General features: G+C 41.1%; 1 protein-coding gene and 1 long non-coding RNA gene across 8 annotated transcripts in view; one reads left to right on the forward strand and one right to left on the reverse strand.

Moving 5' to 3' along the window:
* LOC145716792 (uncharacterized) overlaps nt 1-21,499 on the forward strand; it is a 412,414-nt gene that overhangs the window by 234,756 nt on the left and 156,159 nt on the right. The window lies entirely within an intron of this gene.
* Nucleotides 1-21,499, reverse strand: part of ADAMTS9 (ADAM metallopeptidase with thrombospondin type 1 motif 9) — a 158,293-nt gene that overhangs the window by 123,081 nt on the left and 13,713 nt on the right. For 5 of the 7 annotated variants that reach the window (XM_081801361.1, XM_081801372.1, XM_081801393.1 and 2 more), the window contains exons 4-8: nt 6,132-6,421; nt 3,884-3,967; nt 3,670-3,785; nt 2,718-2,758; nt 2,505-2,610 (exon numbers count right to left, since the gene is read on the reverse strand). In XM_081801361.1, coding sequence (XP_081657487.1) covers nt 2,505-2,610; nt 2,718-2,758; nt 3,670-3,785; nt 3,884-3,967; nt 6,132-6,421 — 637 coding nt within the window. The remainder of the gene's footprint in view (nt 1-2,504; nt 2,611-2,717; nt 2,759-3,669; nt 3,786-3,883; nt 3,968-6,131; nt 6,422-21,499) is intronic. The other 2 variants (XM_081801386.1, XM_081801350.1) reach the window with 1 other exon arrangement.

Consider the following 21,499-nt stretch of genomic DNA (forward strand, 5'->3'; position numbering starts at 1 on the left):
AGGTAGGAGCTGCTTTTGAAGCATCCAATGATACTCAACAAATACAAGATCAATTCCTTTTTTCTCCCCAACAGGGTTTTATGTTATCAGAGAGTCATGACTGTTAACAACTTAATGTTTAATCTTTAAAAAGTTCATTAGAAAATCTGCTACAAAGTACTGTAGCAAATTTAAAAAAAAAGGATATTCATTTTATGTTAAATATAAGCAAACCTAACTATATGAGACAAAGCATCAAAACAAAAAGAATTCACTAACAGGCCAGAAATACATTTTTTGTTTAGCTAATAACTCTCATCATTCACCAATTATTTCATTTTTTTAAAATTTCCTGATACCCTTGAGATGAGGTGCATATATATTAGCCCCATCTAACAGTGAGGGAAACATACATTTTTCTCAAGTCAAAGAGAATGCAGAATTAGAACAATTCAGTCCAGAACTTGAGTATCTGGCTCCCAGCTGATTTCCCTGTTAGAGCTGGTACCCCAATATTACATGCTGGTACCCCAACATTAACAACTAGACTTTGAGCAATTTAGTATTTGCTAAGGTCGTTTGACAGGGAAACAGTATCTACCATGTGGTGATTATGAAGTTTAAGGGAACTAATGTAAATAAAAACTCCTAGACCAATGCAAACGACATGGTTTTTGTGGGGGGAAATGTTTGTTAACTGTATGGAACTATACAGCTGAGGCTCCTCTATGGCTGAAAATACTCTGTTTTGCTAATCAAAATTCTCACTTTCCTTAAAATGTCAACTTCATAAACTGGCTGTCCTAAAAGGAGTTTATAAGCTCTTGTGAGGAAGGAATTAAAAGGAAATTAACTATATTTCTTTATAGTATACCTTTCTTAACCATAGATTATAGGTAATTGTTAATCTGTTAATCACACAAACTCTCACCCTCTGAATCATTCCTATCTCTCACTTCCCTCATTCTGGTCTCTTGAGGCAGGAATGGTTGCCTTGTTGAAATGCCACCCTATTCTTCATGGTCAAATCTACACCTCCTATTCAAAGGTCTAAAGGAATTTACTAGACTTTACGCAAAACAAACAAAAATCCCCAAAGATTCTATTAAAATAAGTTTGGGAAAACGGAGTTAAACAGAACTAAGCAGTTTATTTTAATACAGGACTTGTCAGAGCCTTTACTTTATGTCACTGAGCCTTGTGACTCTAAGCAGGGCTAGACCAGGAAGAAAAAACAATTTTTTTTAATTACTTGACTATAAACCTCCTTCCCCCCTCCCCCAATAGACCATTCTCTTGGAATTGTGCTGGAGCCCTTATGTATCAGGAAACGGTGGTGGGACCAGTTTTCGAACTGAGCTCCAAGAAATCCTTGAGTTTCACAAAAATATTTCCAAAGCCAAAAGGACAGAGAGGAAGCTGACTAAGCAGGACTCTGGCCCACCACAACTGCTTAATGAAAGCCATGCTGCTTTTGTGCTATAAATATTGGGCATCTGACAGTATTTCCTTTGGAGAAAAGAAAACAGGTGTGCTCCTAAAATATGCTTCAAAGTTACTAGTTTCAAAATATACCCATTATGTGTTGAACTAAACTGGAGATGCCTCTATATATGCATCTTGCTTTACTTCTAGAATAGCCCACTGCACAATGCATATATATGCATCTTGCTTTACTTCTAGAATAGCCCATTGCACATAGGTGCCTTCAAAAAGCACTTGTTGAATAAAAAAGCTTGCTTAATAGATTATTTACCTCTAAACAAGGTTAACACTGACATGTAAATCGATATACAACTATATCAGTGACATCTGTTGAGAAAATTATTTTTAAAAGATATAGTATGAGTAATTAAATCATTCTAGAAAGAAAACAACGCAGATCAAAAATCAGAATAATTTCTAGTAAATTTACACTGTTTCACCCCATGTTCTAGCTATGCTCTGTTTCTAAAGAACAAAAAGGAAAAGCCAATTTCATAATGACCACTAAGTGACCACAGTTAGGAAAAGTTTTCTTCTCTGTATCTTTGTTCAATCTCTTCTCTGAAAGAGGGACATCACTGTGCCCAGAGGCTAAATATCTGAATGAAAGCCTTATCTATCGATAGCCAGGAACAATCTGGATTTGCGAAAATCTTATGACCCAGGGCAATGAAGGGAGACCCTCCCAGATAAAGATGTTACTCGGGAAAGTTTCCTATGCTAATGGATGCTCTGCTTCAGTGGGTGGGCTGGAAAGGCCCCATTCCTCCAATTCCAAGCAGGAAAGGAGAAGACTAGATGTTACATCGTAAATGTGTGCAGTTAAACCCAAGACGCACATCAGCTATGGATGAAGAGGGGGCGCTGCATGACTCAGCTTTCTAGAGTCAACTAGGTTCGAGGATCTTCAACCCTGAAATTTCTGTTATGACTCAAGAAGTGCCTTACCCTCTCTCAAATCAAGGGGATACTCATTGATGCAAAGGAAGAAAAGTTTTAGGTCACTCGGAATTAAATGAAAATGCGAAAAGGAAACATACACATGGCCCAGCTCATGGGCTATGGTGAAAGCCGTACTCAATCCGCTGTCTTCACTAATAGAACAGCTTCTGTAGGGATCACAGATGGTACCCAGCTCAGCAAGACCTGTTCAAAGGAAAGAAAAGAAGGGTTTACTTGAAAAAGCAATTGTGGCTTGGAATAAAAATGCAGGAAACTGTTGTAGCCACAGAGGATGCACACAGCGGACTCACCTAAGGTGTCACATTTGTCATGAGCTCTGCAGATATCCTGTCTGAAAGCAAAGCAGACTTAGGGCCATGACAACACCAAAGAGTAAATGTCAACACAAGTGAACACTTGACAATCTTCTAGGCATTCACAACAGTGCCCCCATCGCGGGGGAGGTGGTTACAAAGACCGAACTGAGGAGGCCAAGGGTTTGTAACTCAAAAAATCTTGGCAACCAGTGACGTAAGGATTAAAAGCTACAACAAGAGGGCTTCTTCTGCCACAGGGGTAGCTACAGAGCAGGTGAAAACCTCTCCAACCTGGGCTTTCCCTCCTACCATGATTCTAGTTTCTTCATGAACGTTCCTGAGAAGGCTCAATGCCTCTCATGTCAGTTCACGTATGAGTAAGTGACTGTGACTATCTCCAACATGGCTGAAGGGAAATACAACCAGGACAGCACTCCTCTTTGTTGCCCTACAGGGCATTTTAAGTATTTCTGAGTTCGTTGCTACCATGTAAAAATTGGAAGATTTCACTTAAAAGAAAAATCCGTATTTCTGACTTCTTGCAAAATCACAGAAGTTGGTGACACTGGACACCTTCGTGGTGTGGTAACAACTGGCTCCACCTGAACAGCAGCTGCCTTTGGTCTAAGGGCGTTTACTGTTGGGCCTGACACATCTCCTGCCCACTGGGCACCTATTGGCTCATACTTCTCAATCAGGGGTGATTTGCTCCCCTCACCCCCAGAGACATTGTTGGTTGTCGCAATCAAGAGGAGAAGTTGCTACTGATAGGTAGTAGGAAGAGACCACAGATGCTGCTAAACATCCTGCAATGCACAGGGCAGCCTCCACAATAGTGCTGACGTTTGGGAACCTTGTACTAGGGGCTGGCTACCAAGAATATATGACCTTGTCCCACCAACATGAGTGGAAACCGAAAGAGCTGATGAATGAGAAATCCATATACCTCGTTACAAGAACAGCAGTATCGTGCTGGATTCCACCTGGAGAATTCTTCGAGTGTTGCCACTGGCAAAAATTTTTTAAAGTTGTCTGGGCATTAAAAGAAATGGAAGGTCCTTCCTAAATGCAGAAAAGAATTATGATTGGCCCATTGTACCACCACCGAGATATGCCATTTCGGATACATATACAAGAAAGAAGAAAAAAAACTTGATTACCTGTTCATTATGAATCACAACTAAGTTCACAATAACAATATTAATTAAATTTCCAATACTTGGGTCTTTATAGATAGAGGCTACCTGCAACCGAGATAAATTTTTCAAGGTTAATTGTGAACTCTGTGTAAGCAATAAGCAATTCACTTCTTATGCTGGGGCTCTACCTCTTGCCACGTTTCACGCAAACATATGCATTTTGTAGTTTTGAATTTGCATTAGTTCAACAAACATTTCTTAAAACTCTCTTTGAAAAATTCATAGACGGCAGTTTCAGATAAGAATGAATCCCAACAAGTTTAACTTTCAAAGTGTTTTCCTTGGAAATTGCATTGCCACACAACTTAACAGTTCTCTGTGCCAAAACACTGGATATTCATTTTTGAGCAAGCTCTTTCATCCCAGTTGAAGTCCCAGATTGCCCAATTATGGAATCTCACATTGACCATGTTGGCTAACACAGTTGTTCTTCATGTTTACCTCCCATGTGTGTTCTTCACAACCTGGTAACCTGTTTGGTTTGGTTTGGTTTTGCTTTCATTATTATCGTTAATTATGAGAGCTAATGTTCACTGAATGCTTATTGTGTACTAGATCCTTGCTGAAAATTGCATACGCATTTGCATTTAGTCCCCAGAGCAAAACTCTGGGCTAGGTATCACAATCTCTGCACAACAAGTGAGAAAACTAAGGCTCAGAGAATTTAAGTAACTTTGCCAAGACTATAGACAGCGCTGAGTGGCGGAGCCAGAATGCTCAAGCTACTACATCAATTTGACCCAAAATCCAGGCTCATAACTGAAATTCTTCTGACAGGTCTGAATTTATGGGCTGGAAATAGACTTGAGTCTGGGCAAGGTGTGATTAGGTTTTCCTCTCCTTCCTCCAGGACAGGAGAGGGCTGGGGCCTGGGGGACTGAGCATGGGGAAGGGAGGCGAGGGGGGAGTGCAGGGCAGGCAGGTTGAGGAGTGGGGTGGGGAGCACAAGGGAGTGGTTCACAGCAGGGAGGGGGAAAGACTAGGAGAAGCACAGGCCAAGGAGAGGGAAGAAGAACTCTAAAAGCATAGGTCCCAAACATGGTTGCTTTTCACATCCTTTTGGGGGAATTTATTCAAAGTATGTTCCCGTTCACATAAAGTAAGGTCAATCCATTGGAATAAATGCTGTGTTGAGTCTTAAAATGAATGAGGGTAGATTGTATGGGCTGCTATAGAACAATCTCCAATGTTTTTAAAAGGAAAGAACAATATGTAAAACAGTGTATTAGAATGTTCTATTTTGGTTTGAGAAACGTTGTATGTGCATACATATTTAGTTGTGTTGTCCAATATGGTAGCCACTTGCCACATGTGGCCAATGAGCACTGGAAGTGTGGCTTGTGGCTTGTCTAAAATAAGATGTGCTGTTGAATGTAAGACACACACTGAATTTTAAGACTTTGTAGGAAAGAAACTAAAATATCTCATTAGCAATTTTTGAAATGATAGCATTTTGACAAAAATTAATATACATCATTAAAACTAATTTTACTTTTTTTTTTTTTAAATTACATATGTGGCTTGCATTATATTTCTACTGGGCAGTGCTGGTTAGACACATATGCAAAAAAAAACTTTTAACGGTGGTTGCCTCCTGGAAGGGGCCAGGGTAGGTAATGACACTTCTTTTTCATGACTGGTCTTTGGTTCTGTTTGATTTTTTTTTTTTTAATAATGTAATTCTATTGATTTTTCGATTCAAAGTGAGAGTAGGAAAATAGAAAGGGAGAGATCCTGTGGGCCTCATCCCAAGGCCACTTAATTAGACCCATAGCTGGCCGTGCAAGTGTGTATGTCAGACAAGGAGCACTGGGGTTGGGAAGTGGACCATCTAGAGGTCACATGCAGTCTCTAAGCCACTTACTAGCTTCATAAGACCATGGGCAAGTGGCCTAACTCCTCTGAGGCTCAGTTTTCTTATCTATAAAATGGGGGTGATAATCCTACCTAGCAGAGTTGCCAGGAGGATTAGAAATGATGCCTTTTAACTACGAAGCCCATTGCCTAACAGAATAAACACTCCACCCTGTCCCCATTATTGTTATTATAAAAAGGCAACCAATAAATCATCTGATGTTCTCTTCAGTCACTTGCCTGAATCGTTGAAATGCCAGCCCTGAGAATGATCCTCCAAAGCACTGGGTGGAAACCCATTTCCCAATGGCACATTTAGGGACCTCATAAATCACCTTCTTTTGAATGTACTTACAATTGACATTAGAGTTAAAATATAGTGTTGAAGGTTTGTTCCGTGGTATACAACCATTTTGTAGTCCGCCACCACCATCACTTCTACAAACCGTGGGTAGGATAAAAAACGTTTTGTTCTTCTGTGGGTCCTCTTATCCCTGGTGCTGTCCGTCTTGTTGGCATAGGCAGAAAGCGCCTTTGTTGCTAAGCTGCTTTTTAATATCGCCACGTCATCAGCCAGGCTACGCCTCTCTCCCCATCTTCTTGTTCTCATTTTCCTCTTGTCTTTGCTGTGACTATTTTTGTGTTCTGTAACAAATCGGAGGGTATGCATTACATTTCAAACCACTTCTCCTTCATATTAAGAATTTAATTTGCCACATCTTAAAAGATGATGCCTCTGTTGTCAAATTACGTACAAAATCAAGTTCTACACACTGTGGACTCTACGGAGGAAACTCAACCTGCACTCCCCTCTAAATGACTAAGGACTTGCAATTAGCTTCCCTGGAAGTTTCCATTAATGCTCACTTAAGGTATTAGGAAATCAGGCAGGAGTTTAAGGGAAGCAATTGCCTATGACTCTTTTCATTTGGTAACAAAAGTCTTGTTGGAATGTAACTGGCTTCCATTCATTGTTCTTTGCCATAGATACAGTAAGGGCCAGCACAGGTACTGGGCTTTACAGAATGGAAATGGAGATGTTTCCTATACACCACTTTTGCTATTCAATGAGCTGCAGGATAAAGAGGTCTGAGAGGTGGCCAGGCTAACAGACAATACAAAGGGACTCTAGAAAACGCATGACAAGGTATTTTTCTATTACCGCATGAAATCATTGTTTTACATGAAATGTAAGAATAGAATCACTGCTATTTGTCGCCTCTGATCTTAATTAATTTAGTTCAGGGCTCAGTTAGGGAAGTTGATTAAACTCAGAGAAGATGAACAGGCCATTGAGGCTGTGATGTGCAATGCCAGATTCTGACTCTTGCCTAGCTACGTCCTCAGTTCTGTACAATTTGGCTGCTCAAAGTGAGGTCCGCGGACCAGCAGCATTGGCAGCCCCTATAAGCCTGTGAGAAATGCAGACTCTCTGGCCCCACTCCAGCCCCGATAAATCAGAATCTCCAGTTTAACAAAACATGTTAATGTTTTGGGAAGCGCTAGTCCACAATGCGGCTTGAAGCTTGTGTTGCTGGAGAAAATCTTCATTTTCGAAGTCATCAACCACACAACAAACAGAATAAGCATAAAAGTGCCTGGCTCTGAGCAAGAACAGAATTTAATCTGTTATCTTTCCTATCATCTCATAAATGGGCTTTAAAGTTTTAATGCCAGAATCCTGTAGTCTAAAACAGGCCACAGAATCATACACCTGACAAGTGTGCTTACCTAAGATACAAAGAAGAGAGTTTATTGCACCAATAACAACAACAACAAAGATTAAGCCAGAAGTGGTTTCATATTTGAAGGGTTCAATATTTGACCATAAAAACCATCGCTAAAACAACCCATTTAGGCCAGGACGTGTATTTTGCCCAAGTTGAGTGTTTTAGCAGGTGTTAAAATAGTGAAATCGGTCCACACTGTCAAACAAGTTATATGTAGCCATAGATCACATAACTAGCCCAAAGTCTGGTACACAATGGGATTCCATATAATATCCTTTTCTGCCGGTCTCTTGTGAGTATATCCATGTATATTACACCCACGCCATAGGGGTATTTAGGCTGTCCATTTTTAAGTCACCAAATGACTATGGAATACATCCTAATCAAGTACCTACTATGGGCCAAGCATTGAACTAGGCTCTTTTGTGTATATTGTCTCACAATTCCTCTCAAAATGAGAAAATTAACCTCTACTTTACAGATGAGGAAACTAAGTCTCAAAGAGATTGAGCAACTTGTCCAAGGTCACATAGCAGGAAGTGGTGGTTTGAGGCATCAGACATGGATTTGATCGATGCCCTAAAACATGCTCTATTTGAGCAAGATTTCTCAAGAGCTAGGGATTGAAATGGGCTCATGGTTTGGTTAAATTTCAACTGAACAAAAGAGAGCATGTGGATATTTTCACAAAGACTAGCTTTTTACAATAGGTGTGCGGAGGCCATGTTGAAAACTGCGTGGTTTTTAATATATTAAGAAACAATGTCACTGGGGCGCCTGGGTGGCTCAGTCGTTAAGCGTCTGCCTTCGACTCAGGTCGTGATCCCAGGGTCCTGGGATCGAGCCCCACGTCGGGCTCCCTGCTCGGCGGGAAGCCTGCTTCTCCCTCTCCCTCTGCTGCTCCCCCTGCTTGTGTTCCCTCTCTCGCTGTGTCTCTCTCTGTCAAATAAATGAATAAAATCTTTAAAAAAAACCCAAAAGAAACAATGTCATTCATTTTATGAAAAGCAAATAATCCTGTTTATTACATCTTCTGGTAAAGGCTTAATATAATTACTATAATCAGTAAAGTTTCAAAGGCTTTAAAGTCTCTCTATTCTCCTACTTTCTCTAATTATTTTGTGCTCTAATCTTTATTATTTTCTTCTCTCTGCAAGCTGTAATTTTGTTTTCTCTTCTTTTTCCAGAGAGAAACTCAAGCAGACTCTGTGCTGGGCACAGAGTCTGAGGTGGGGCTTGATCTCACGACCCTGAGATCAGGTCCAGAGCAGAAACCAAGAGTCGGATGCTTAACCAACTGAGGCGCCTAGGTGCCCGCCCCCCTTCCACTGTCTTAAAGGAGAAGGTTAGATTACTGATTTGAGATATTTCTTCTTTCTTAATAGAGCCATCGATAGCTCTAAATTCCCCTCTAGGCACTGCTCTACCTGCATCCCATAAATTCTGGTATGTTCTATCTTCACGCTTATTCATCTCAAAGTATTTTCCAATTTCCCTTTTGACCTACTGGTTATTTTAGCATGTGCCGTTTACTTTCCACATATTTTTGAGTTTCCTATTTTTTTAATGTTTTTGATTTCTACTTTCATTCCACTGTAGTCAGGGAAGGTACTATGTATTCCCTCTATCCTTTTAAATGTATTGAGGTTTTTTTTTTTTTTATGGCCTATTGTATGATCTATTCTGGAGAATTTTCCATGTGCATGTCAGAAGCATTTGTATTCTGCTGTCGCTGCACAGAGTGTTGTATAGATATCTGCTGGGTATAGCTGGTTTATAGTGTCTTTCAAGTTTTCTATGTCCTGTTGATCTTCTGCTTCCCTGGTCTAACCATTACTGAATATGGGGTATTAAACTTTCAACAGTTACTGGTGAATTATTAATTTGTCCCTTCAGTTCTGTCAGTTTTTGCTTCATGTATGTGGTGCTCTGTTAGGAAGTGCATCTATATTCATAATGGTTAAATCTTCCTAGTGAACTGGCCCTTTTTTATTATAAAACATGTTGGCAAACTTTATCAATAAAGTAATGTGAAAGAAGCCAGTCAGTATATGATTCCAGTCATACAAAATGTCCACAAGAGGAAAATCAAGAGACAGAAAGTAGATTAGTTGCTGGAGGTGGGGTGGTGATATGAGGGGTTGGTAGCGAAAGCGTACAGTGCTTCTTTTTCAAGTGATAAAGATGTTCTAAAAATGATGGTGATGATGGTCACACATATCTGTGAATACACCAAAAGCCATTAAATTGGACACTTTAAGTGGATGAATAGTATGGTATGTGAATTTTATCTCAATAAAGCTGTTTAAAAAAGAAAATATATCAGTTTGTGAAAAAGAAATAATCTTTACTTAGGGTCTTCTATAAATATTTTTATTTATCAGGTTTAGTTAGAGAAAAGTACAACTACAGTGAGAAAAACACTCAGGAAATGCCGTATTCACTCTTTTTTGACCACTCACGGGGAAAAATATACTCTCAGAGACTCACCAGAGGGGACTTGTACATGGGAATATCTGAATGGGAATCCAGGCACTAACTAGAAACAAGGGTTACTTATTTAAGTAACAAAGCTGAAGAAATTCAGGCATTAATCACAAAAAGACTACAATTTATAACAGAGAACAACGCATGTAAGTTCTAATATACCTGGAAGACATTTCATTCACAAGTAATCTGTGTATCAAAGAAATAATTCAGTCTACTTTAGGTGGCATGAAAAAGCAGGAATAAAATTACTTCTTCAGAATCAAAAACATCTTCTAATATATAATAGTTCCCAGTCTTTTACCCGTCTGATCTTTTATCCTAATGAGTTAGAATCCTAATTAACGACCTATTTAGCTCAACCAATTTCAAACACATTATCCATTTTAACAGGCAACTTTTAATTTAACATTAAAAATAGTATGAGCTTTAAAGATTCAAATATTCACAATGGCTACAAACGCATGAACATTTTTCCTGAGAACTGAAAATATAGAAACTATAACTTCTATATAAATATAGAAAGTATACCTACTCAACTCTCTTGCCTCTGAATAGAATCTATAACAACAGAGAATAATTTCCACCAAGGGACATACGGTGTTAAGATAAAATGAAAATCATCCACATTTCTCTTTAATGACCTTGTAGCATAATAGAATTGAGGCTAGTGTTTCAAATTGGCAATGCCAAAAACTTTGCTATTAGTTTTTTTTTTTTTTAAGATTTTATTTATTTATCTGACAGAGAAAGACAGCAAGAGAGGGAACACAAGCAGGGGGAGTGGGAGAGGGAGAAGCAGGCTTCCCGCAGAGCAGGGAGCCCGATGTGGGGCTCATGACCTGAGACGAAAGGCAGATGCTTAATGACTGAGCCACCCAGGTGCCCCAACTTTGCTACAGTTTTATCAGAATGGGCTATCTACATAATGAAATTTCACTCTGGTGGAAATCACAGTACAAATTGTGTATTTTTGCTCTTCCTTTCTTTTTTTTTTTTTCCCCACACATAGCTTTACATATATCAGTACTTTTTATTGAGATATAATATATAGGGGCTCCTGGGTGGCTCAGTTGGTTAAGCGTCCTACTCTTGATTTTGGCTCAGGTCATGATCTCAGGGTCCTGAGACTGAGCCCCGCTTCGGGCTCCACGTGTCTGCTTGAGATTCCCTCTCTTCCTTTCCCTCAGCCCCTCCCTGTCCTCTCTCTCTTTAAAAAAAAAAAGACAGAGTGAGATAATTTATATAACCATAAAATTCACCCTTTCAAAGGGTATAATTCAGTGGTTTTTAACATATTCATAAAGTTGTGCAACCATCACCATGATCTGATTTTAGGATATTTTTATTGCCCCAGAAAGAAACCCTGTCCCCAGTAGTGGTTATTCCCCCATTACCTCTCTCCCTCCAGCTCCTAGAAAACACTAACCTATGTTTTCTATCTATGGATTTGCTTATTCTCTCACTTCATACCAATGGAGTCCTACAATATGTGGCCTTTTGTGACTGGCTTCTTTCGCATTTTATTTATTCACTCTTTAATTGGTGGGCACTTGGGTCTAACAACTCAATTGAATCATACTGCTATGAACATGCACATACAAGTTTTTGTGTGCCCATGTTCACATTTCTCTGATGTATATACCTAGAAGTCAAACTGCTGGGTCATATAATAACTCCGTGTTTACCATTTTGAGGAACTGCCATATTATGTTCCAAAATGGCTGCACCATTCTCTTGGCTCTTCTTAGACTTCAAATATGACGCTTAAAAGTAGGAAATCATTCTTTCAAGGTTGTTCTCCTTTGAGGAGTCCTCAAAAATTAATTACATTTAGTTACCTAAATAACTTATGAGCAACCTGTCCTAGTTCCAATCTTAAAATAGCATGTTGAATGAAAGAAGATATACAGATGGCAAAAAAGTGCATGAAAATATGCTCAACATCATATATTATCAGGGAAATGCAAATTAAAACAACATTAAGATACCACCACACATCAATGAGAATGGCCCAAATCTGGAACACTGACAACCCCAAATGCTGGCAAGGATGTGGAACAACAGGATGGTGAGAATGCAAAATGGTACAGCCACTTTGGAAGACAGTTGGTCAGTTTCTTATAAAACTAAACACGCCATATGATCTAGCAATCATGCTCCTTGGTATTTACCCAGAGGAGATGTTCACAGAAAAATCTGCACATGGATGTCTATGGCTAATTCATAATCGCTAAAACTTGGAAGCGACCAAGGTGTCCTTCACAGTAGGTGAATGGATAAACTGTGGTAGCACCAGGCAATGGAATATTATTCAGGGCTAAAAAGAACTGAGCTAGCAAGTCACGTAAAGACATGAAGGAACCTTAATTGCATACTGCTAAGTGAAAGAAGCCAATCTGAAAAGGCTCTACGCTGTATGATTCCAACTATATGACATTCTGGAAAAGGAAAACTAGGGGGACAGTAAAAGATCCGTGGTTGCCAGAGGTTGGGGCACAGAGAAATGGATAGACAGAACACAAAGGATTTTCAGAACAGTGAAAATACTGTGTATGAAAGCATAATGATGGATACGTGTCATTTTAAGCATTTGTCCATATCCACAGAATATAAAACACTAAGAGGAAATCAAAATATAAATACGGACTTCAGGTGATTACGGTACAACCATATGATATAATTATGATATGTCAATGTAGATTCACCAACTGCAACAAACGTACCCTCTGGTGAGGGATGCTGATAATAGGCTATGCATAGGTAGGGGCAGGGGGATATATGGGAAATTTCTGTACCTTCCTCTCATTTTTCTGTGAACCTGAAACTGCTCTAAAAAATAGACTTAATACCAAAAAATCCACGAAAACCCAAAAAAGCACGTGATACCTCCAAAAATTAAATGCACATTTGCATTCAGAGAAAAATGCAACACTTTGCAAGTTGCACTGCGGCACGCACAGGTGCACACATTTAAGCAGGTTGAACAGCTCTCCGTGGCATTAAGGACTCATCAGAGGCACTCAAGTTGTAACACTGTTTATCAGAAAGATGAGTTAAGGGCGCCTGGGTGGCTCAGATGGTTAAGTGTCTGCCTTCGGCTCAGGTCATGATCCCACGGTCCTGGGATCGAGTTCCGCATCGGGCTCCCTGCTCCGTGGGAAGCCTGCTTCTCCCTCTCCCACTCCCCCTGCTTGTGTTCCCTCTCTCGCTGTGTCTCTCTCTGTCAAATAAATAAAATCTTTAAAAAAAAAAAAAAAGTCTTGCTCTGAGGAATAGTTGGAGATCATGCATATAAAGTGCCCAGCAAATAGGAAGCAACCCATAAATAGTGTTATGTTTTCTCCTTTTTCCAACTCATAAAGTCTGAACTAAAAGGAACCATTTCAGGGAGAGTGACAGCGTAAAGATATTTTTCTGGATTACAGTAACAATTCTAAAGACGTGGACTGTTTATATCCTTAAATGATCTTTTCTAAGTCACTTCTCTGGATCTCAGTTTCCCTGACCTCTTAAATGGCATATAAATTTCTGCTGCTATGTTAAGGTGGTCTTGAAAATTAAATAACAAAGCGTACAGAAAATTCCTTATATATTGGGGCGTCTGGGTGGCTCAATCAGTGCAGCACTGGCTCTTGATTTCGGCTCAGGTCATGATCTCAGGGTCATGGGCTCTACGCTCAGTAGGGAATCTGCTTGAGATTCTCTCTCTCCCTCTCCTTCTGCCCCCTCCCCCTGCTTGTGTGCTCTCTCTAAAATAAATAAATAAATCTCAAAAAAAGAAAATTCCTTATGTATTATAAGTTGAATTTTAAAAATTACTTCTTGAACACCAGTTTTATGCAGGGTACTGAGCTAGATAAGTGGAAATAAACAACAGCAACAACAAAACAAAAATAAAACTTGGGGCTAATCCTTAAAAAGAAAGAATAGAAATTTAAGATGGTCTCATTATTTAAAACCTCACAGTAAACAACAACAACAACAAACTGTAACATTTGGTTATTTTTTGGTAAAAAATATTTTAAATGAGCTTCATGTCACATTGCCATGTAATCGAATGCATATTATATTACTAAATAACTGGAATCATTTTAGAAAATAACATCCAGGCCTCGTTATTCAGCAGTTACTCATTGAGAGTTTCACATCCACCGGGCCTGGGCTAAGGAGATTCAAATGTTAACTTTAACAGGTGGGAAGTTAATTATTGCTCTCTATTTTCATAAGGTTTATCAAAATTTAACTGAACTTCCTTAAGGCACTGAGCCACCTTGTGACCTCACGGTCCGAGTGGGCACAGAAGTCACAGCACAGAACCCAAGGGAAGACTGGCCCCCCTTCTGCTCCACCCTGGCTTGACAGCCAGAAGGAAGCTGGACAGGAATCCCAAGTGGTTTTGCACTTGGCTTCTGGAGGCGGACCAGCCCAGGCTGGTGGCCCTGCCCTAGTGCTACTCTAAGCTACCCCTTTCTGCCTCAAAGGCTCAGTTTCCCCATCTGTAAAAGGAGGATAATAACAGCTCCTTGAAGGGTTAACAGTGAGGATAAAAGAGACGGCATGCAAAATGCCCTCAGCGCAAAGCACACGGGAAGGATCCATGAAGTAGTCGTGTGCAATCTGTAGGACTGAAGATGTTGATATGAAGGTTGCTCACATAAAACAATGCTATTTCAGAAAGAATCTTCTACAGGAAAAGAGGGAAGTGGGGGAGGGAGACGCAGTCCCTGCCTCCCGGGAACTCCCGTCCAGGAATGTGCTCACGCGGGCTGACCGGGACAGGACACAGCCTGAGATGGAATTGGACATCAACACATGACACCAACGCTTGCACCTCTCCACGGCTCCGACAGCTGACAACGTACAAGGGAACCCAGAGTAGAGACCCATGCCAGTTCCCCGGGCTGTCTTTGTTCTAGTCAGATCTAAGATCTGCAATGAATCAGGTATGCTCAGAGTTAATGACGCCTTCAGACAGGGATTCCGCAGGCGAGAAAACGCAGTCTACTGGGACCAGAGGAAGATGGATAAACAAGCACAGTGTGGGAAAAAGAAAAAGAAAAAGGTAAGACATAAAAACAAAACAGCCATAAAACCAATGAATGTTCTAATAATAAAGAACAATGAGTTTCCAGCAAGTGGGTGGGGAAGGAGCTTGTGGGGGGAACTGTCCTATAAGAATGAAAACTCACCAACGTTTCATTTTTTTCAGGGTCCTCAACTTGCTAGCCTTAAAAACAACAGGGAATCCCTAAATGCTCATGAGGGTCATGTCCCCAAACCCATTTCTCTGTACACATGGTGAGCTTTGGGGAAAAAACAAGTGGCATGCCCAGGGTCTAGTGATGCTCCATGCTCAGCACTAGCAGGGAATGGGTACGTGCAAAGGGCAGCAGTGGAAGAGATTTTGCTGAGACTCCTTTTAGCTGGCCAGAACCTTTATGAACGACGTTTCCCTGAGAGTGGTTTATGGAACAGTAGTTCCAGAACGTATTTCTGAAAACAAATAATGGAAGTTTGCAAAATATTCCACGCAGCATTTACATCTGGGACTTCCTCCATGCTCATTAGCATTTTAAGACCTCCAAGAAGTCTTGCAGGAAAGAAACCAGTTTACATTTGTTTAACCATGTAATTGGAAAACCGATGGGCTCTTGGCTGGCTTACAGGGCAGGTAGGTAGTAGGGACTGACCCAGTCCTGGAAAGATAATGAGATGGAGAGAAGTGTACTGAGGGGCTTTCCTTTCCGGGTGTTGGGGGGCGGTGAGGAGGTGATGTCACTGGAATAAAACACTCGAGAAGCTTCTGTTAGAGTTCAAGGGGCTGTGGTTGGTTGTGGGTCAGGGTGGTGGGAGGCATGTCTGAGGGGCATCCCACCATCTTCCAGGGGGTGGGTGCCTCCACCCAAGGGAGGGTGGTCAAATTTGCTGACTCAGGCACTATACTCAAAGGTCCTGCTCCCCCTTTCTCATTCAACAGCTTGCATCTCACTCAACTAAAGCGGTAACAAGGGGCTGCCGTCATAATAATACGGCTGACATGTGTTGAGTGGGCTCCTCTGCGTCAGGTGCTCTTCTAAGCACTTTCTGTGGATTAACCAGATTACTCCTCACAGCAACCCGATATGGTAGGGACTTTGATATCCATTTCCAATTGAGGAAACTGAGGCACACTTGAACTAACTTAAGAAAATAGTTAAAGAATATCTATTTGAGGTAGTGTAACAAGCTGAACACACCCAGGCCTGCATTTCACTAAGAGACTGTTTGGTTTTGCTATTAAGATCCTGCAAAATACTCTTGTGGGAATGTTGGTTGTGACTCATTCCATCTCTTAGCAGTAAGGGGAGGTTGGCCTTTTTGGCGGGTGGGGCGCCGGCTGCCCATGGCCACCCCACATGACCTGCAGGCCGCTTTCGATGGCCGCCTCCCAGGCCCCTTGGTGACAAAGTATGGGATCTTCTGGGCCACACTCTCCAGGAGAAATAAAATGTGAGCCACACATGGAAGTTAAGCATTTCTAGTAGCACATTTTAAAAACACCAAGAGGACCAGATGAAATTAATTTTAATAATATTTTCTATTTAACCCAATATATCTAGAATGTTATCATTTCAACATGTGGCACTAGCCACATTTCAAAGGCTCAGAAGCCACATGGGGCTGCCGGCCACCATCTAGGATTGTACATTCTAGATGTTTGCAGAGTGAACACCGGATCCAACAGGCTTATTCCTGATGAGGTTGGGTTTGGGACTCAGAGGGACCTGCATTGAAATCCCAGTTTCCCCACATTCCATCTGTGTGATTTCAGGCAAGTCATTTAAGTTCTTTGTGCCTCAGTTTCCTCATCTGTGCAATGGGGATAATAATAGTTTCTCTCTAATATGGTAGTGGGGAGGATGAAGTGACCTTATACTCATAAAGTAACGAACCAGGGCCGGGGCAAAACGCTCTAGGGGCATTGGCTAGGGTGTCTCCTGACTGAGGCTGAGCACCCCTTCAGGCTGCTGAAATGAAGTGGCTCCGCGGCCTGCTGCTATCTGACACTTCACGGCAGTTGTAGGTGGCCCCAGGCTCCATGTGGTGCCTGTGGGGGGTCCGAGGTATCACTCCCATATCAGAGATTAAAGAGCAGTTGGCGCTGGAACTCTTTAAAAAGGCTTCTAAGCAACTCCTAGGGAGCATATCTCCCACATTCCTTTGATACATGTCTCCCAGTTTACACACGGCTGAGGACTAGTTTACCCACCACAGCCTGGAGTACAAATCCGTTCTCGTCCTCACGTCCGTGTTTCAGCCACCACGGAAATGAGGGGTCACAGGGACATATTATAATCTGATTACAAGGGGAACCACTGGGAATCCTATGCAGCCACAGGCCACCTTCCTGCAGCACCAGGAAGTGGGCCCAGCTCAGATATTTTGTTGCTTTAAATTCAGCTGTGGCTGTGGCAACTTCAATCCCCTAAATGAATTAAAGGCCTGATACCTTTCTCTATGGCATGGAAATAGCTCCTTAAAGGAGCTCACTAGTTTATTCTTAATTATCCTTACACATAAAATAAATCCAGTGGTCCTCCCACATCTCATATGAGTTGCACTTGGGAACATCATCACTGCTTCCGAGGACAGCCTCTCCTTGATTAGCAGCTTGGAAAGAACACAGGACTGGGAAGTAAGAGGCCTGCGTTCAGGGCCTGCTTCTTCCTTCGCCCTAGCACCGAGATGATGAATCCCTTCGAAAATGCTTAGCCTTGATCCTCTGATCCATAAAAAGAGGGACTGGAAAAGAAGTTCTCTCTAAAGTTCCTTCCAGTATTAAAAATTGGTGAGTTCTTACCTTTTACAAGATGAAAGTGAATAATGCTGAAAAATGCAGTCCTAAGATTCAAAATGGATCAAGCCTACCTCTCTTGGTCACTGTCACTCTTAAAGAGGGTATCAAAGAAATAACCAAACAGTGGGCACGGTGGGAGGGTAGAAGGAGACAGAATAACTCCACAGCAAAGGGAGACCCCCAGAAAAGAGGTGCGTGGCACCTGATGTTCAGTAACGGGAAGGGAGCTGCGGGGTGTGCACCTCCATTATTTATCACAAATGTTCTCTTCTGGACCTGCTGAAACAGATCATAGTTACTGAGAACCATTCCCATTCTGTCTACTCTAATGTGTTACAGGGGAATAGCATCAATTGTGAGAATCAGGAAAGTGGCTTAAAAGAGAAAAAACAGGGCATAATCAGTTACCTCTGGAAAAGCCTTATATGGCCCCCAAAGCACAGAATAGGAACTTGGGACTAATGGAGTCACGTGTCCCATTCCGCTTGCCCCAGAAGCGTGTGGTCATACAGGGCCGAATCTCACACTACTAACTTCTTCTGTGTCTGCCTCTGTCTCACTGCCCTTCGGCTTTCTCTCCCTGCGCGCACACACGTGCCAAAGAACAGTTATTCTTACGTATCCAGGGCTCCCTCTGTAACTCTTTTCACCCATGAGCCAAGAAAACACATTCCCCCCATAAAGGACACTGGCTTGAAATTGCAAGTTGTGTTTCTAGATGCCAACCAGAAATAAACACAGCAGCAGCATCTCTTTCTTTTGGCACAGAAAATGGCTCTGAGTAACGCGTTCTAAATAAGCCTCTCCTAGCCCATCTCTCTGCACCTGCGTCTCGGACAAACTCCATACTGCAATTCCTGCTATGCTTTGCTGCCTTGTCATCCCGGGACAGCATGACATCCACGGTGCCCAAAATATGTGCAAGAGAGTAGGGAAGCCACGTATGAAAGAAGTGTGTGCAAATTAGCAGAACGAAAAGACAAGCCACAGACTGGGAGAAAACACTGGCAAACCACACATCTGATAAAGGGCTTGTATCCTGAATATATAAAGTACTTTCAAACTTCAATAATAAGAAAATAAACATTCCTTTTTTTTTTTAATGGGTAAAAGATTTGCTCAGACACTTCACAAAGATACATGGATGGCAAATAAGCATATGAAGAGATGCTTACTTCATTAGTCGTTAGGGAAATCCAAATGAGATAGCACTACACACCTGTTAGAACAGCTAAAATTAAAAAAACAAAAATACACAAAATACTGGCAATACCAAGTGAAACTGGCACCTTCACATCCTGCTGGCAGGACTGCAAAATGGTACAGTCACTCTGAAAAGGAGATGGACAAGTTCTTATAAAATTAAACATACACTTACCATATAAACTAGCAATCTCGCTTCTGGGTATTTACCCAATTAAAAACAAACAAACTTATGTTAACCCAAAAATCCGTAGGCAAACGTTTTTAGTGGCTTCACTTGTAGCTGCCAAAAACTTTGTCCCTCAATCGGGTAATGGATAAACAAAGTGTTGTTTACCCATACAATGGAGCACTACTCAGCAATAAAAAAAAAGATAGATTGCTGACAAAGGCCACAAAGTGGATAATCCTTAAATGCCCTAGACTTAATGATTCTATTTATATGGCCTTCTGGAAAAGCCCAAACCGTAGAGACAGAAAATAGGTGGTGGCTGCCAAGGACACCAGGAATAGATTCTCTCTCTGAACTGTGATGATAGTTACATGACTATATGCATTTACCAAAACTTGCAGAGCTGTGTATCAGAAAGCACGACTGCTACTGCATGTAAATTCTACCTAAGAGAGAAAGGGAAAGAAAACACTAGAAAATATTAATGGAAAGTGAAAAGATTTGTGAAAAAACAATCGTCACAGAGAAATTCTGAGGCCAAACCCATCCATTTGAACTTTTTCCACACCACAGGCCAACTGCATTTTCAACACCCTGCTCTGATTCTAATGTCCCGTGAGGGATGGGGATCAATGAATAAGGAAGCATTTTACCAACATTTGCCCCTGGCTTGATGTTGCTCCTTCTCAAAGCAACCTCTCTGAAGCGAAGTGATAGGAACAACCAGGATTGATGACAGGTGACACAGAAAGGCCCTGATTTAGGGCTCAGAGTAAAGCAGGGAGCCCTCATGGTATCTCTGAATCCAGAAGTTTACCAAAAGTGCTGGAGGGAGGAGGCAGGAAAGCACGTCATACAACAAGGAGTCCTAATTCCAGGCCCAAACCTAACTGGCCACTTTACAATTCCCAATTGCAAACTGACTCTCAGGGGCTTCAAAACGCAGGGGAGTGAAATCCTTGAATGGTAGATAAAGCAGTCTTAGTAAATACTGTACATTGACAATCTTTCTATGGGTAGGTTAAAAAAAAAAAAAAAGAAGAAAGAGGGTTATCAAGGTACTCCAGATAAAAGGTCAAAAAACAACCTAACCACGCTGACTTTTTGGGCTCAATGAAATTACTCTGATAAGTGGCTCATTCCTGGTAGCTTTGTACTTGGTACCTGCCCTGGGTTTAGGCCTGATCCTGCTCTTCCAAATGGCTGCAAAGGTGGCCTGACCATACAATGATAAAGATGAATCAATGAGTAAAAGAAGTGGAAGGGGAAAAAAAGACCATGGGGAGCAAATCTAAACTGGAAGAAAAATAGCAATTTAACAAGGATGACACTGCAGCCAAGTGAAAAGTTATCTAAGACACAGAACAGCTGGGGCGCCTGGGTGGCTCAGTCGGTTAAGCGTCTGCCTTCGGCTCAGGTCATGATCTCAAGGTCCTGGGATCGAGCCCCATGTCAGGCTCCCTGCTCAGCAGGGAGTCTGCTTCTCCCTCTTCCTCTGCCTGCGTTCACTCTCTCTCTGTGTGTGTGTGTGTGTCAAATAAATAAATAAAATCTTAAAAAGAGAGAGAGATAGAACAGCCAACTGCAATGTACGAATCACATTTCAATCAAACTCTAAACAAATGGACTTTAAGAAGGTGTTGCAGGGACAATTAGGAAAATTTTAACATATGTACTGTGTAGGTTATGTGGAGCAGTTATTGCTGATTTTGCTCAGCATGGTATATTTACATTACAGTTACATAAGAAAATAGCATCGTTTTTCAGAGATGTATATGGGAGTGTTTAGACAAGAAATGCCACGATACCTACGTTTACTTTCAAACACTCCAGCAAAAAGAAAAAATAAAAAGCAAACATGGAAAAGTCTTTGCTATCATTAAGTGTAGATGGTGTTTTTATGGGGGTTCATTATACTGTTGCCTCTATGTATGTATGTGTGCTTAAAGATGGTCTTCATAACATGTGTTTTTAAAGACATGATGAAAAAAGTTAAGCAAATAAATGAGCACAGATGAAAGAAAAAAACAGTTCCTGTATTAGAAGTTTCTTTTCTACTCTCCTTTATTTTGCTGTAATATTGCACTACTAACGCTAATGTTTAATAAAAGGAATATTTTTTTATAGAAATGCCACAAAGAAGATAAAGCTGAGGAAACAGGCTCAATAATTCAGTTCTTCAAAACAGTAATCTTCTGGGAGTTGCTTATGTTGACAATTTATTAGATACAGTCACTGAAGAACATAAAAAAGAGAAAAAAGTTATAAAGACTGTTGAGGAACAAAAAGGG

This window comes from Leptonychotes weddellii, chromosome 1 (assembly GCF_054177405.1).
Source record: "Leptonychotes weddellii isolate Sample4059 chromosome 1, ASM5417740v2, whole genome shotgun sequence".
Classification (NCBI taxonomy): domain Eukaryota; kingdom Metazoa; phylum Chordata; class Mammalia; order Carnivora; family Phocidae; genus Leptonychotes; species Leptonychotes weddellii.